Raw genomic sequence first — 15,661 nt, 5'->3', positions numbered from 1 at the left:
AAAGCTGAAGTTGTAGGATAATCAACTAGCCTGAAATTTAAGGAAAGACAGATGCCCCCAAGGAGAGATGGGACATAAGCAGTAGGACACATGTGGCAGAGGACAGAAGGAAAATGAAAATGTGATACAAGTGCGTTAAGAGTTCAACTACATTTAACTCATTGTTAATAGCCGAATGTGGGCTAGCATGAAAATATGTAATCCCTAGTAGCCAGAGACACAAAAGGAGAGACAGCCCTTTACAGGGTCTTTCTCCAGAAACCTCCACTGGACACTCGTGATTGGAAAAAGTATCTCTTGGTTGTACAGCGCTAACAAAGGGAGCAGCTGCCTCTGTAGGAAAGGCACAAACCTTTCCTTCCCCATACTCTTGTCTTGTAAGAAACAAAAGCATAAAGCTATTGAGAGAAAGACAAATACTGTCACCCTAGGACCCAGGTAAAAACTCACGGCTGCTGAGCAAAGAGAAAAGAAAAAAAAATTCTGTACTTTAGAGGGAGAAGCAGAAAATCATCCTGGGCTCTGATGATTAGAGGTCTACAGTTGAGGAGAGGCAGGATCTCTGATAAAGCCTCACCCCCAAGAACAAAGGGGGCTCCTAAGACTGAAGCTGGACCAGAAAAACAGAGAACACTCCCATTCCCCACAACCAGACTAGCAAGGACAGCGTAAGGAGCGGTTTACCACTGGAGAAGGGAACATGGAGAAAAACCCTCTATGAAGCACAGGAAAAAAGGGAAGGTATAAAGTGACAGGTGTCACGAAAACACTGAGGGCCAATAATTAATTCCACTCCTAGGTATATACCCAAAGGAATTAAAGCAGGACACAAACAGATACTTGTATGCCAATGTTCATTACAGCATTATTCACAAGAAAGGTGCAAAAGCCCACATGGCCTTCAACTGATGGGTAAAGAAAATGTGGCGTATGCACTCAACAAAAATGTGGTCATAAATAGGACTGACAACACGAATGAACCTTGAAAACACTGTAAGTGAAAAAAAAAAAGTCATAAATGGACAGATGTTATATTAAACTTACAAGAAATGTCCAGAATAGGCAAACCTACAGAGATAGAAAGCAGATTACTGGTTGCTTAGAACTAGGGAATGTGGGGGGATAAGGTGGTATCTGCAAAAGGGCACAGGGATCTTCCTGAGGTGTGGAAAATATTCTAAAATTAACTGTGCTGATGGTCGTGGATATCTGTAAATATACTACAAAATCAATGAATTGTACCTTCAAATTAATAAATTGTATAGTATATAAATTATATCAATAAAGCTGTTAAAACATAATTGAAAAATCTACAAATAGACTCACAGACTAAACAGACTTTACAGATAATAAAAGCAGTATCTCAAATCAGCAGGAAAAACATGCATACTTGGTAAGATCTCACATAGGAATCTAACCCTAAGATACACTAACAAAATTATTAAGAACATGTGAACATTATTCATTACAAGAGACCAGAAACTGTCCAAACATTCATCAATATGAGACAGGTTCAATAAACTATGGTAGGTACATCCATGCTATATAGGGTACTATAATACTTTAAAAATAAAAATGAGGACTATCCTAATTCTGCTATGCAATAACCTCCATGATATTGTTTTAAGATTTTATTTATTCATTTTAGAGAAAGTGACCAGGGGTAGGGGGAGAGGGAGAGAATCTCAAGCAGACTCCCTGCTGACCATGGAGACCGACACAAGTCTTGATTTCACGACCCCGAGATCATGACCTGAGCTGAAATCAAGTCAGACGCTTAACCAACTGAGCCACCCAGGTGTACCTCCATGATATACTGTTAAGTGAAAAAAGCAAGCTAGGACAATGCATATATATAAAGAGGACTACAAGTAGATAAAGTTAGAAATGTATATTAAAAATAACAGCAATGGAAAAACAATCAGAAAACAATTTTTTTAATGGTAACGAACAGTCTATAAGGAATAGAGAAGGAAAACAGACTATTTTGAATACACTGTATTTGTAGCAATAACTAATTTCATTGAAAACTAAATAAATGAACCTAAACGTACACCAAATTAGTATTATAACCACACAGAAGACTATATTTCAGGTGACTCTGAAGTATAGTAATTTGATTATCTCTCTCCAGGGGGATATACCCTAGGAACAAACACTAAACTCTGCAAAAAAGAAACTTCAATGCTTTTAGAAATTTCGTTGATTGAAGTAAACAGAAGACATACAGAAGTAGTAAAAAATGCAGTCCTGGAACTAAATTAGAATCACTATGAACTCATGATGTATTTTTCTTTAAAATTAAGATAAAACCTATCCTATTCATTGAAAAAAATCTACAACAATCAAACGAGTAACAATGAGTTCCACTAGCACTCACATACATACTATTTCCCACTAAAAAGAAACAGTTTCTTGGAGAAGTGGCTCATCCCAGGACAGGAACAGGAAACAGGACATCTTGTGATACCAGACAGCGAAGACGCTAAAGAGATTACTAGGGTCACGTCAAGATAGGACATTTAAATATTAATGAGGATAATAACTGCATTGTCTTGAAATACATGTATGTTTAAATACAAGAATTCATAATGATAAAAACTATTTGGCCAATGTTGGAAGATGCTAGAAGACCACCTTAATATTTTGACGATTAGTAAATGAAAGGAAAGAATCATATGAACTACAGGCATACCTCAGAAATACTGTGGATTCTGTTCCAGACCACTGCAATAAAGGGAATATCGCAACAAAGTGAGTCAAGTGAATTTTTTCATTTCCCAGTGCATATAAAAGTCATGTTTACCCTGTATTTTGCACTAGCAACTAGCATGCAATATCATTATGTCTTAAGAAAAGTAAATACCTTAATTATAAAATACTTTACTGCTAAAAAATGTTAGCCATTAGCTGAGCTTTCAGCAAGTTGTAATCTTTTGGCTGGTGGAGGGTCCTGCCTCAATGTTGATGGCTGCTGACCAATCAGGGTGGTGGTTGCTAAAGGCTGGGGTGACTGTGGCAATTTCTTAAAAATAACACAACAATGAAGTTTGCTGCAACAACTGACTTTTCCTTTCATGAATGATTTCTCTAGCATGTGATGCTGTTTGATAGCATTTTATCCACAGAATTTCTTTCAAAATTGGAGTCAATGTTCTCAAACTCTGATGCTACTTATCAACTAAATATATGTAATATTTTAAATATTTTGCTGTCACTTCAACAATTTTCACAGAATCTTCACCAGGAGTAGATCCCATCCCAAGAAAAACTTTATTTCCTCATTCATAAGAAGCAGCTCCTCATCCGCTCCAGTTCTATCACGAGACTGTAGCAACTCGGTCACATTTTCAGGCTCCATTTCTTTTTTTTTTTTTTTCCTTCAGGTTATTTTAATTCCAGTTAGTTAACATGCAGTGTTGTATGAGTTTCAGGTGTACAATGTAGTAATTCAACACTTCCATCACCCTGTGCTCATCATAACAGGTACATTCCTTAATACCCATCACCTACTTAACCCATCAGAATATCCAATCTGAAAAAGTCTCTTCAACAAATGGTGCTGGGAAAACTGGACAGCAACACGCAAAAGACCACTTTCTTACACCTTACACAAAAATAAACTCAAAATGATCAAAGACCTAACTGTAAGACCTGAAACCATAAAAATCCTAGCAGAGAATAAAGGCAGTAACTTCTTTGACATTGGCTGTAGCAACTTCTATACGTCTCCTGAGGCAAGGGAAACAAAAGCAAAAATAAACTATTGGGACTACATCAAGATAAAAACTTACTGCACAGCGAAGGCTCCACTTCTAATTCTAGTTCTCTTGCTATTTCTACCACATCTGCAGTTACTCCCTCCACTGAATGCCTTAAAGCCATCAACTTCTTCCAAACTCCTATTTATGTTGATATTTTGACCTCTTCCCAGGAATCACGAAATGTTCTTGACATCTAGAATGGTGAATCCTTTCCAGAAGGTTTTCAATTTACTTTGTCCAGATCCATCACAGGAATTACTATCTATGGCAGCTAAAGCCTTGTGAAATGTATTTCTTAAATAATAAGACTTGAAAGTCAAAATTACTCCTTGATCCATGGGCTGCAGAATGGATATTGTGTTAGCAGGCATGAAGACAACAGTAATTCTCATTGTACATCTCCATTGCAGCTCTTGGGTGACCAGGTGCATTGTCAGTGAGCAGTATTTTGAAAGGAATCTTTTTTTCCTTAGCAGTAGGTCTCAGAAGTGGCTTAAAATAATCAGGAAACCACGTTGTAAATAGATGTGCTCTCCCCCAGGCTTTGTTGTTCTATTTATAGAGCACAGGAGAGTAGATTTAGCATAATTCTGAAGGGCCTTAGGATTTTCATAATGGTACGTGAAGCAGTGGCTTCAACTTAAAGTCACAGGCTGCATTAGCCCATAACAAGAGAGTCACCCTGTCCTTTGAAGCCAGGCATTGACTTCTCCTCTCTAGCTGTGAAAGTCCTAGATGGCATCCTTTTCCTAATATAAGGCTGTTCCGTCTACACTGAAAATCTGTTTAGTGTAGCTACCTTCATGAATCATCCTGGCTAGATATTCTGAATAACTTGTTGGAACTTCTGTATCAGCACTTCGCTGCTCCACCGTGCACTTTTATGCTATGGAGATGGCTTCTTTCCTTAAACCTCATGAACCAACCTCTGGCTTCAAACTTCCAGGGCTTCCTCACCAATCTCAGCCTTCACAAAACTGAAGAGAGTTAGGGCCTTGATCTGGACAATGCTCTGGCTTAAGGGAGTGTTGTGGCGGCTTTGATCTTCTTTCCAGACCACTAAAACCTTGTCTCTGAATCAGCAATAAAGCTGTGTTGCTTTCTTATCATTTGTGTGTTCACTGGAGTAGCACTTTTAATTTCCTTCAAGAACCTTTCCTTTCCAGTCACAAGTTGGCTGTTTGTCACAAGAGGCCTAGCTTTTGGCCTATCTCAGCTTTTGACTTGCCTTCCTCACTAAGCGTAATCATTTCTAGCTTTTGATTTAATGTGAGAGACATCTTCTTTCACTTGAACATGTAGAGGCCATCATAGAGCTATTAACTGGCCTAATTTCAATATGGTTGTATCTTAAGGAACAGGGAGACCCAGGGAGAGGGAGAAAAACAGGAAAAGGCTGGTCAGTAGAGTAGTCAGAACACATTTATCGATTAAGTTTGCCACCTTGAATGAGCGTGGTTCCAACGATTACAATAGTAACATCAGAGATCACTGATCACAGATCATAGTAACACACTATAACAAAAAAATTTAGAAATACTGCAAGAATTACCAAAATGTGACACAGAGATAACAAAGTAACCAAATGCTGTTGGAAAAAGGGCACCAACTGACTTGTTTAATGCAGGATTGCCACAAACCTTCAATTTGTGAAAAATACAGTATCTATGAAGCACAATAATGTAAAGCACAACAAAATGAGGTATGCCTGCCTTTCTATTATAAACTATGCCAATAAGTAACCAAATGGAAGTAAATGGTCTAAGTTTCTCTTTGTATAAGTATTCCAGTTAATAAGTGAAGGAATGCACTGGGTGTTATACACAAATAATGAATCATGGAACCTTACATCAAAAACTAAGGATATACTGTATGGTGACTAACATAACAAAAAATTATTATAAAAAAATAAATAAGTGAAGGAATGACAAAATTAGAGTATCATTTTGCAAACCCTAATGAATTAAGAGATCTAAACACTGAACATTAATGGTTGCTAACTTCATAAAAAGTCTTATGTGCTTTCTTGTGATGTTATATGCCTCCTGAGGGGAGGGAAAAAAACACTGAATCTGATCAAGCTATAGGTTCAACTACCAATTTATAGGAAATTCAGAGGAACTAACATCACTGGAATGAAATCAGCAAAATCGTGACTGTGGGAAACTCTACAAATAAAATCCAAGAATTTTTAAAAAGAAAAACTAAGGGAGAAACAAATTCAAAGAAACTTAATAAAAATGTTGACTGAGGTATGCCTCCCAAAGGTGTCCATATCCTACCTTCCAAGACCTGTGTATATGTTACTTTATGTGGTAAAAAGAACTTTAAAGATGTAGTAAAGGTGTTAAAATGGGGAAATTACTGAGGGTTATCCTGGGCCCACTATATCACAAGATCCCTCATAAAAGAGAGACAGGAGAGTAAGCAGAGATGCAATGACAAAAGAAGTAGTCAGAAAGATATGGAAGTGCTATACTGCTGGCTTTGAAGACAGAAGAGCCCGTAAGCCAAGAAATGCATGCAGTTTCCAGAATATGGAAAATTATCTCCTCGGAGTTCTCTAGAAGAATATAATCTTGCTGAAACCTTGATTTTATCCCAATGAAACCCACTTCTGACCTTCAAAACTGTAAGAAAATAAACCTATGTTGTTTTAGGCTACGAAGTGTGTGGTAACTTGTTACAGCAGCAACAGGAAACTAATATATTAATGAATCACAATGTGGAAATCTTACTTGGATCCTGATTTTTCTTGAAATAATTAAAGGGGCACCTGGGTGGCTCAGTCAAGTTAAGCGTCCAACTCTTGGTCTCAGCTCAGGTCTTGATCTCAGGGTTGTAAGGTCAAGCCCCACACTGAGCTCCACACTGGGTGGAAACCTACTAAAATAAACAAACAAACAAATAAATATAATTTAAAATTTTGCTTGGCATTTTAAAAATTGGAAATTTGACCCTGCATATTTGATCTCAAGGAATTAATTTTTTACATATGAGAATGGTAGTGAGGTTACGTTAACAATTTTTTAATAATTTTTTTTTTTTTTAAATAGGCTCCATGCCCAGTTGGGAGCCCAACAGGGGCTTGAACTCAAGACCTGGAGGTCAAGACCTGAGTTCAAGAGTTGGATGCTTAACCAGGGATGTACTGTATGGTGACTAACATAATATAATAAAAAAATCATTAAAAATAAATAAAAAATTAAAAAAAAAAAAAGAGTTGGATGCTTAACCGCCTGAGCCACCCAGGCACCCCAACAATTTTTTTAAAGACCACTTATCTTTGAGACACTAAATAAAAAGTCTCATTAATGAAACAATGTATCTGTGATTTGTGACAAAGTAATGGGGCATGAGCAGCCATGGACTGATGAGTGTTGTGGGTGGATTTCTTATTTTATTCTGTCTACCTTTACATATGTTCAAAATTTTTTATAGTAAAAAGGTTTTTTAAAAAAAAATTACAGGAAGTGTGATTTCTGATGGTGAAATGAATATACCACTGAAACAAAGAAACTGACGGCCCATACTTTTACTCCACCTCATCCTAAGTCTTAGCCAATGCACCCAAACCAAGCAAAGCTAAAGAACTGGAAAGAAGAAGCAAAACTACCATTATTGTCTGTCCCCCTTATCCCCTAGTTTTGCTTTCCACAGCCTGAGTTACCTAAGGTCAACTGTAGTTCAGAAGTAGATAATGTTCTTCAGAAATCAGTAACAGCTTAACACTATGTTACAATGCTTACATCATTAACCTCACTTCATTTCATCACTTCATTATCCCACATAATCACAAGAAGGGTGAGTATAGTACAAGGAGATTTTAAGAGAGACCACATTCACATAACTTTTATTACAGTATATTGTTATAAATGTTCTGCTTTATTATTATTGTTAATCTCTTATGGTGCCTAACAAATTAAACTTTATCACAGGTATGTATGTATAAGGAAAAACATGGTGGGTGGGTGTGTGTGTGTGTGTGTGTGTGTGTAGGTACTATCTGCTATTTCTGGCTTCTGCTGGGGGGGTCTTGGAAATATAACCCCATGGATGAGGAGGGACTACCATATGTAGAGAAAACCTAAAAGAACCCACAAACTGCAGAAAAAATATGTTTAATTATAAGCAGGTTGGCTGCAAAAATCAATATCCAAAATGCCATTTCATTTCAATATATCAGAAAGCATAATCTTAAAAATTAAAAAATGGCATTTATACTCTCAATAACTATGAGAATAAATCTAACAAAGTGTGTGTGAGACCTATTTGGAGAAAATAATGAAACATTAATGAGACACATTAAAGAAAACATAGGGGCACCTGGGTGGCTCAGCTGGTTAAGCATCTGCCTTCAGCTCAGGTCATGATCCTGGGGGGGGGGGGGTCCCTGCTCAGCGGGGGGCCTGCTTCTCCCTCTCTCTCTGCCTCTCCCTCCGCTGGTGCTCACTTGCTTACTTTCCCTCTCTCAAATAAATAAATAAAATCTTAAAAAAGAAAAGAAAACAATTTTCACAGGTAAAAGAACTCATTACAAAGATATCAAGTATTCCCCCAAAAAGAGGATATTCAATGTAATTCCAATAAAAGCCCCAATTTTTTAGTGCGACTTGACTAGCTGATTCTAAAATTCACATGGGTTAATAAATAAAGACCCAATAATAGGCCAACACATTCCTAAAGAATATGGTGAATGAATTTGATATAACAAGTATCAAGATTTATCATGGAGCTAGAGACAAATGACTTTCCTGAATTTCCATTTGGACATCTTTCAACTTAGCCTACATCTTTGCTAAGGGTCCTTTCAGTAGAATAAGAAAACCATCAAGAAATATTTCAATTTGCTCCTCACCACTTCCTTAGGAACTCAAATGCCTCCATTCAGGTCCTTTATTTATTTTTTTGAAGATTTTATTTATTTATTTGAAAGACAGAGAGAAAGAGAAACCATGGGGGGGGTGGAAGAGGGGCAGAGGGAGAAACAGGCTCCCCACTGAGCAGGGAGCCCCACTTGGGGGGGGTGTCTCGACTGGGGTGGGGGCGGGGTCTCCAGCCCTGAGCGAAAGCAGATTGCTCAACCTACTAAGCCACCCAGGCACCCCTCCATTCAGGTCCTTTAAAACATAGAAGCAAAACAAGTGTACTTTCTAAAAGGTACATATAAAATACAAAAGCAGAAACAGAAACATATTAAATATGTAAATATAAAAGTATAATACAAAATATTTAAAGAACTAAAAGCAAAAATAATATTTTTTAACAGGCAGAAAAACAGAAACTCTAAAAAACAAATTTGGGGCTAAGACCAAGCTTAAATTTTAGGGTGTTTTAAAGTCATAAAACTGAAATTTTATAACATTTATGAAATTGTATTAACCCCAAGAAGTCCCAGAACCTTTAGGGTCATTTTCCCATCCTCTTTCTCACTCTCCCTTTTCACCTCTGAATCACAAGTGGTTTAACATATTTGAGTAACTAACGTGATGTCAATAAAATCACACGTAAGTTGTCGCCTTGGCTAGAGTTTCATTGAATTCAGTATGTTTAATTTTCCAAACAGTTTAAATCAGAAATGTTGTCCAACAACAACAAAGCTAAATAAATGCACGAGATTGTAATGACTACTTGCAGTTTAAGAATCACAAGAATTTCTCATGTAAAAGTCAGCCTGACAACAATTCTTGAAATCTAGGAAGAATATAACCTTAATTCATAATCACAGATGTTTTACATCATAAGTAGAAAAGAAAAAAGGTATGTATTGTTCATAACAAGCAGACTTCCTGTAATGCTCCTTCTCTCATTAGGAAATATTAACGGTTTACAGGAATTTTTTCCACAAATTTAGCATCTAAGAAAAGGAGTAAACAATGGGATAAAATAATTGTCAAGTAGAACTTGTATGCATAGATCAAATAAGTAAAACCTGATGGCTTCCAAAACTGAAAACCTAAAGAGAAATATCAGGTTATTTTTATGTAATTATATAAGTAATAAAACAGCAGAACTATGTACTGGTACAGTCATCTAACTACCATTATTGGACATTTACAAATTGAAATCTATTTTATCTCAGTACAAATTACATATAATTTTCCTTTTTTAGTACAGCTAGGACATTACTGGGATTTAAAAAAATTATGTTTTGTAGGTATTACCTATAAATTTTATTTCAGGATTATAAGAGAGACATTAAAAGAGGGCACTGAATCTGACAGGGTTCAGAACCACTGCCCTAATCAAACTCTCATGCACATACACAAGAAGACAATGTAAAAGAAAGTTTACAGTAAAAAATTAAAAACGTGGACATTCTTTATGGTAAGTAAAAAGAATAGGCAAGGTCCATACGTAAATAGATCTCAAACAATTTTTGTGTAAGCAACCTAAGAAATGGTATATTTTAAGATATTGATGGTTTATAAGAAATACAATCAAGGTGAAGCTGACATTGGAAAGTCTCATCCTTCAAATGGCAAAGGGGCTGTGATTTTGGATTTTGAGAAGACTCGAAATCTTAGCATAATACTTAGCTCAGCACTACACAGTTATGATATAAATGTTATTTATTTCTCCATTGTTAGAGTCAACTTACTGTTATAGTATAACAGTATACAATATATATATATTATACTAGCAATATATATGAATAAATATATATATTATACACTATATAATATAAAAAAGTAGAGCTGATAAATGAAAGGATACTGAAGAATTTTAGAAAAGCACAGAAAAGGAGTAGGAAAATCTTAACCACCCTAGGTTCAAGCACTCCTCCATTAATTTTCCCAGTATATGACAGGTGCTCAACAAAGGCAATTATCTTTAATTTCTCTCTCTCAACCCAACGGGAGGTCCCACTGGCTCTATAACCAAAGCGTATCTCAAAATCTTCCACTTCTCAACATTGCCATTGCTACCAAGCCAGTCTTAGCCACCATCATCTCCCTGCTTCTTCTGTTGCTCCTTTACAGTCCAGTCTCCACAAAACAGCCACTCCTCTAATAAAACCCTCCATTGACTTAGAATAAAATCCTGTAAGGCTCTTTCAACCTGACTTCCCAATTTCATCTTTCTTAACACCTCACTCACTTATAAACTCTAGCCATGTTGTCCTTCTTTATTTTTCTCCACAGAACTAGAGCCTCCACATTTGCAGTTTCCTCTGCCTAAATCGTTCTTCACTCCTATATATATCCTATATATATCCATACCCAAATTTCACTTCGCTTTCTTGACTACCTGCATCCTGCCGAACACTCCCTATTCCCTTCACTGCTTTTTTTCTCCAAAGCACTTACCACCTCTAATACTATAGATTCTAGTTATTTATACTTGTGTATTCCTCTATCTCCACTAGAATCTAAGTCCACAAAAGCAAGGATTTTGGTTTTCCCACTACTGTATCTGAAGTGCCTAGAGGAGTGCCTGCTCATTGTAGGTCCTCAATAAATATCTAAATGAATGAACTTTACTAGTCTTATTCACAGCTGGATCCTCAGTATCTAGAACAATACCTAGCATATGGTATAATCACTCAAATTTTTGGAAGTAATGATGGTTATTAAGATACTCAAATTCTAAAGTATTATCAAATCAGAAGAAAATTATATTTTGTTCAGCATAATTTGAAATTTAAGTACAATTCTCTATTTGTGTGTATGCTCAAAAAATTCCATGATACACTTTTTCCCCTAATGACTTAAATATGTGTTACTGCACCTTGAGTAAAAAATGATGACCTAGCTTGGTAACTTAGTTTATAAAACCCAAACAGGAAACTAACCCAAATGCTAACAATGTCAGAAAAGGTTTTATATACAGCATTCAGTAGAAAGAAGAGAACTAATGCTTCAAGGAGAAAGTAGAATTGATGAATTAATGGCCTTAAGTAGGCAAGAGACCATGGAACTAATATTCATGTAGAGGGATTGACAGAGTAAGTGAAACACAGAAGAAGGTAGAATATACGGCACAGCTACAAGGGAGTGTGTAGATAAGGTTGTGGAAGCCTGTGGCACTCTTCTTCTGATTGTGGAAACTGTCTCAGGCTATAGTATCTAGTAAAGAGCATGGAGAGAATGTGTAGTAAAGAGATGAGAACCTGCATCAGATCCCTGATGGATTCTAATTCTTAAGGACCAGTTGAAAGGAAAATATAGCACTGAGTAGAAGTAGTGCTTAAAGACATTAAAGAAAAATTGGGATATTGTGGTATCACAGAAGCCAAGAGATGTGTTTCAAGAGATGGGACTGGTCAAATGCCATTCACTGATGGTACATCTTTAGAGTGAAATGGTCCAAAGCCAACTCCCTATGGCCAGTGTAGACGGTGACACCTGTCACTTGGGAAAGGAAGCAAGCTTTACCAAAAAGCTGACTTTCTACAACAGCCTATGTCGCAACATAAAATCAATTGCCTTGAGTGTGTATATGTCCTTACAGTGTAAATAAATTAAGCTTGTTTCTCCCAAAGAAATAATAACCTCCCAAATAGTACTGTATATTATTAAATGTTAACGTTTTCTAAAGTTTTAAAAAATAATAATGAAATAGTCCGTAATAGAGCATCAAGGTGGTTAATTCCCATACGGTTTATTATCCTTGTAAAAGTCAACCCCTTCCAAAACTCTTGTAAGTTTCACCATTAAATCTGCAGAGTAATTGTAGAGTTTGCCTTTCTACTCTATGAGAATAAAGCTTTCAAAGTACAACCTATTCGCAGGATTATAAGTATAAATCACTTAGAAGAATCACCTCATCCGTAGATTTCAGCCAGCATTTTAAAGCAACACTGCCACCAGAAGACTAGAAAGAAAAATAACTGCTAAAAACTACAGTACGGGCTAATTACAGAATATTTACCTGATCTCTCAATTTTGCTACATTACACCCTGCCTATTACCAGCTCTTCAAAACACTCATTCTTCTTGTAGCTCCCAATTTTTTATCATCAGCTAACCCAGTAGGACACGTTTCACTAGGTCACTACGAGCACAGAGGTTTCAAATCCGAGTCAGTTCTCAACTGCACCAAAACAAATTAAGAGGGAGCGTTCAACTGTTTTCCGTCGACAATAAATGAAAAATACATAATGCCCTGGGGTCAGCATTTTTATATTAGGTTTAACGGTAAACTTAATCAGGCACCTGATTAAACTCTAAAGATCCCTTAGAGACGAAGAGCACAACCTTCCAGACTCAAAATTTATAAAAGAAAAAAAAAGGTTAAGTAGGATAAAAAGCACTAATTAACAGGGATTAACTTGACACACTCTTTTGAACTTAAAAATTGTATCCTAATGTCCTATGTCTTCGCCTAGTGTTTACAAGGTACGTACAAATGCAAAAAGTCTTTGAGCGCTTTATGAATGTAAAGTATCGATGATTTTTAAAATAGGTGATTAAACACTGTGTCCTAATGCCAAAATACTCTGCACTGTGTCATGGAATCGCTTAATTTGTTATTGTTCACAACTGGGGAAAAACTTGGTCCTGGTGGGAACTAAGTCACCGGCTCGCGTCCAGAGATCCCTAAGCCTACAGGTTTCCCCTTCGTGGGGCGGTTCCGAGGCGCCAGCCGCGCCCCGGGGGCTCGCCTGGTTGGTCGCGCACGTCCGGGATTAAAGGACTGGCCGGAGAGGGCGTGCCCGGCCCGGCCGCGCCGCAGCCGCCGCTTACCCGGTAGTTGCTCGAGCCCACCCAGCCGGTGAGCGCGTCGACCGTCTTGCCCAGGCGTCCCAGGTCCTCCTCCAGGTCCGGGATGGCGCCGGGGGTGGCGAGATAGAGCAGCAGCTCCTGGCCAACCTGCAGGCGGCTGCCGACGTCCTTCTGCTGCACCTGGGCGCTGAAGTACTCCATGCTGCGGGGCTCCATGGCCGCCTGCCCGCCCGTGAGGGACCAACTCTTGCCGAGCGCCGCCCAGCCGCCAGTGCGGGTCCCCGCGGGAACGGGCAGGACGCGCTCGGTCGGGCCGACGCGCGGCTAGCGGGGCCCGGCGGGCGGCGGGACTGGCGCCAGGCGCTGAGCGGCCCCCAAACTAGTCAAACTCGGCGCCCCCCGCAACCCAGCCCGCTTTAGAGGCCGCGGCCACCGGCGACGTCAGCACGCGCGTGACGTCAGCGCGACGCCGGCGAGAGCCCGCCCTTCCCGACTGCAGTTTCCCGGCGGCGGCTGCTTCCGAGGAAGCTGCCGGGCTTAGTGGGACCCCTGGTGGGAGTTGGGGTCGACCTGGGTCAGCACCTCTGTAGAGGCTGGCCTATATCGGGCATTCTCCACTATCGCAGCCTCCTTCCCTCACTCTGTGAAACAGAGAACGCTTCCATGTTTTCTTCTGCTCGAAATCAGTACTTGGGAAAGTTTTTGGTACTTGGAAATCCCCCTTCACCATTTCCACACTCGTTCGTTATTTATTTATTTATTTTAACGTTGTAAGAACACACTTCCTCAAAAAAGAACACCATGACCCCTGCCTCCAGCCACCATCGCTGGTTGGGTTACCATGTAATTTTTTTGTTGTTTTTAACTGAGGTTTAATTTACATGGAATAAAATACACGTATTTTAAGTGTACACAGTCCATGAGTTTTTGGCAAATGTACTCACCAGGGTAACCATAGCACCAACGAATATACAGCACATTTCCACCACTTTATTAAGTTCCAGGAACTTCCCAGTCAATTACCACTCCCTCCCAAGCAATTCTAATCTCATTTCTCTTACTTAACGTAGTTTTTCCCGTTCTTTAACATCACGTCACTTCATACATCTGTACTCTCTTTTGAGGCTGACTTCTTCCCCTTAGCATATTGTTTTGATATCCACCCAGTACTGTTGGTGTCAGTAGTCCCTCTTTATTGCTGAGTAGATTTCCATCTTGTGGAAGCAGTACAATTGTTGACCCATTCACCTGTGTATAGACCTTTACGTTTCCAGCTTTTTAATAATTATGTATAAAGCTGCTATAACCGTTAGCGTATAAGTTATTGTGTCGACACATGTTTTCGTTTCTCTTGGGTAAACACCAAGGACTGGAATTACTAGGTCTTTAGATAAGCTGTATTTAACTTTAGGAGAAACTGCCAAATTGTTGTCCAAAGTGGCTGGACCATGTTACACTCTCACCAGCAGTGCTTAAGCATTCCAGTTGCTCCATGTTCTCCACTGTATTTAGCATGGTCAGGGTTATTAGTTTTAGACATTTAGACATAGTAGACACAAAGTGACTGCTGCTCTTAGCCCTCCATTCACCTTTCTGAACTCAGGGATCACACTAGATGATCTTTAAGTCATAAGGAAACTAAATAGTCTTCAAGTTGTAAGATAATAAGATGGCATTTGAATAACCCTGGAAGTGCCTATAAAATGCTTAGTAAACATTGGTTACTACTACCCATATACACCTGTGTGTGTTTCCTTAATTCATCAACACATATCTTCTGAGCACTTGTTACACGCCAGACATTGCCAGATTCCACAGATACAAAGTTCATTTAAATCTCCACCCACAACAAACTCAGAGACCAAAAAAAAAAAAAAAAAAAAAAAGATCAATATTTCCAGGATACTACAATGGGATAAGCAAAGGTTTTTGGGAAGCCTAGATGAGATGTTCCTTATCTAGATGGCACTGAAAATGGAAGTAGGAGAGTTGTAAATCAGGGAAGGCTTCCTGCAAGAAGTTGTATTTACATTGAGATTTGAGGGTACATAGGAATTAACTAATTAAAGAAGTGGTTTCATGGGGAATAGTTTATCTACAAAATGTAATTTTGATTGTTGCAACACTACAAAATCTACATATTTCTCTATTTCACTGTTGTCTATCCTAGGTTAAACGTCACTAGAACAGAAAGTTCTGACTTTCTAGCTCACAGCACTTAGTATCTCA

The 15,661-nt window shown here is 38.3% G+C and overlaps 1 protein-coding gene across 35 annotated transcripts in view; it reads right to left on the bottom strand.

The window, feature by feature from the left end:
• CLASP2 (cytoplasmic linker associated protein 2) overlaps positions 1–13,867 on the bottom strand; it is a 175,634-nt gene extending 161,767 nt beyond the window's left edge. For 26 of the 35 annotated variants that reach the window (XM_087870048.1, XM_087870062.1, XM_087870051.1 and 23 more), the window contains exon 1: positions 13,454–13,865. In XM_087870048.1, coding sequence (XP_087726174.1) covers positions 13,454–13,648 — 195 coding nt within the window. In that variant the 5' untranslated portion in view covers positions 13,649–13,865. Of the gene's footprint in view, positions 1–2,695; positions 2,728–13,453 lie in introns of all 35 variants that reach the window. The other 9 variants (XM_045798314.2, XM_045798320.2, XM_087870043.1 and 6 more) reach the window with 3 other exon arrangements.
• Positions 13,868–15,661: the final 1,794 nt, after the last annotated feature.

The sequence above is a fragment of the Ursus americanus genome, chromosome 20, assembly GCF_024610735.1.
Source record: "Ursus americanus isolate L20-20 chromosome 20, mUrsAme1.1.p, whole genome shotgun sequence".
Lineage (NCBI taxonomy): Eukaryota > Metazoa > Chordata > Mammalia > Carnivora > Ursidae > Ursus > Ursus americanus.
This window is presented reverse-complemented; position numbering and strand designations above follow the sequence as displayed.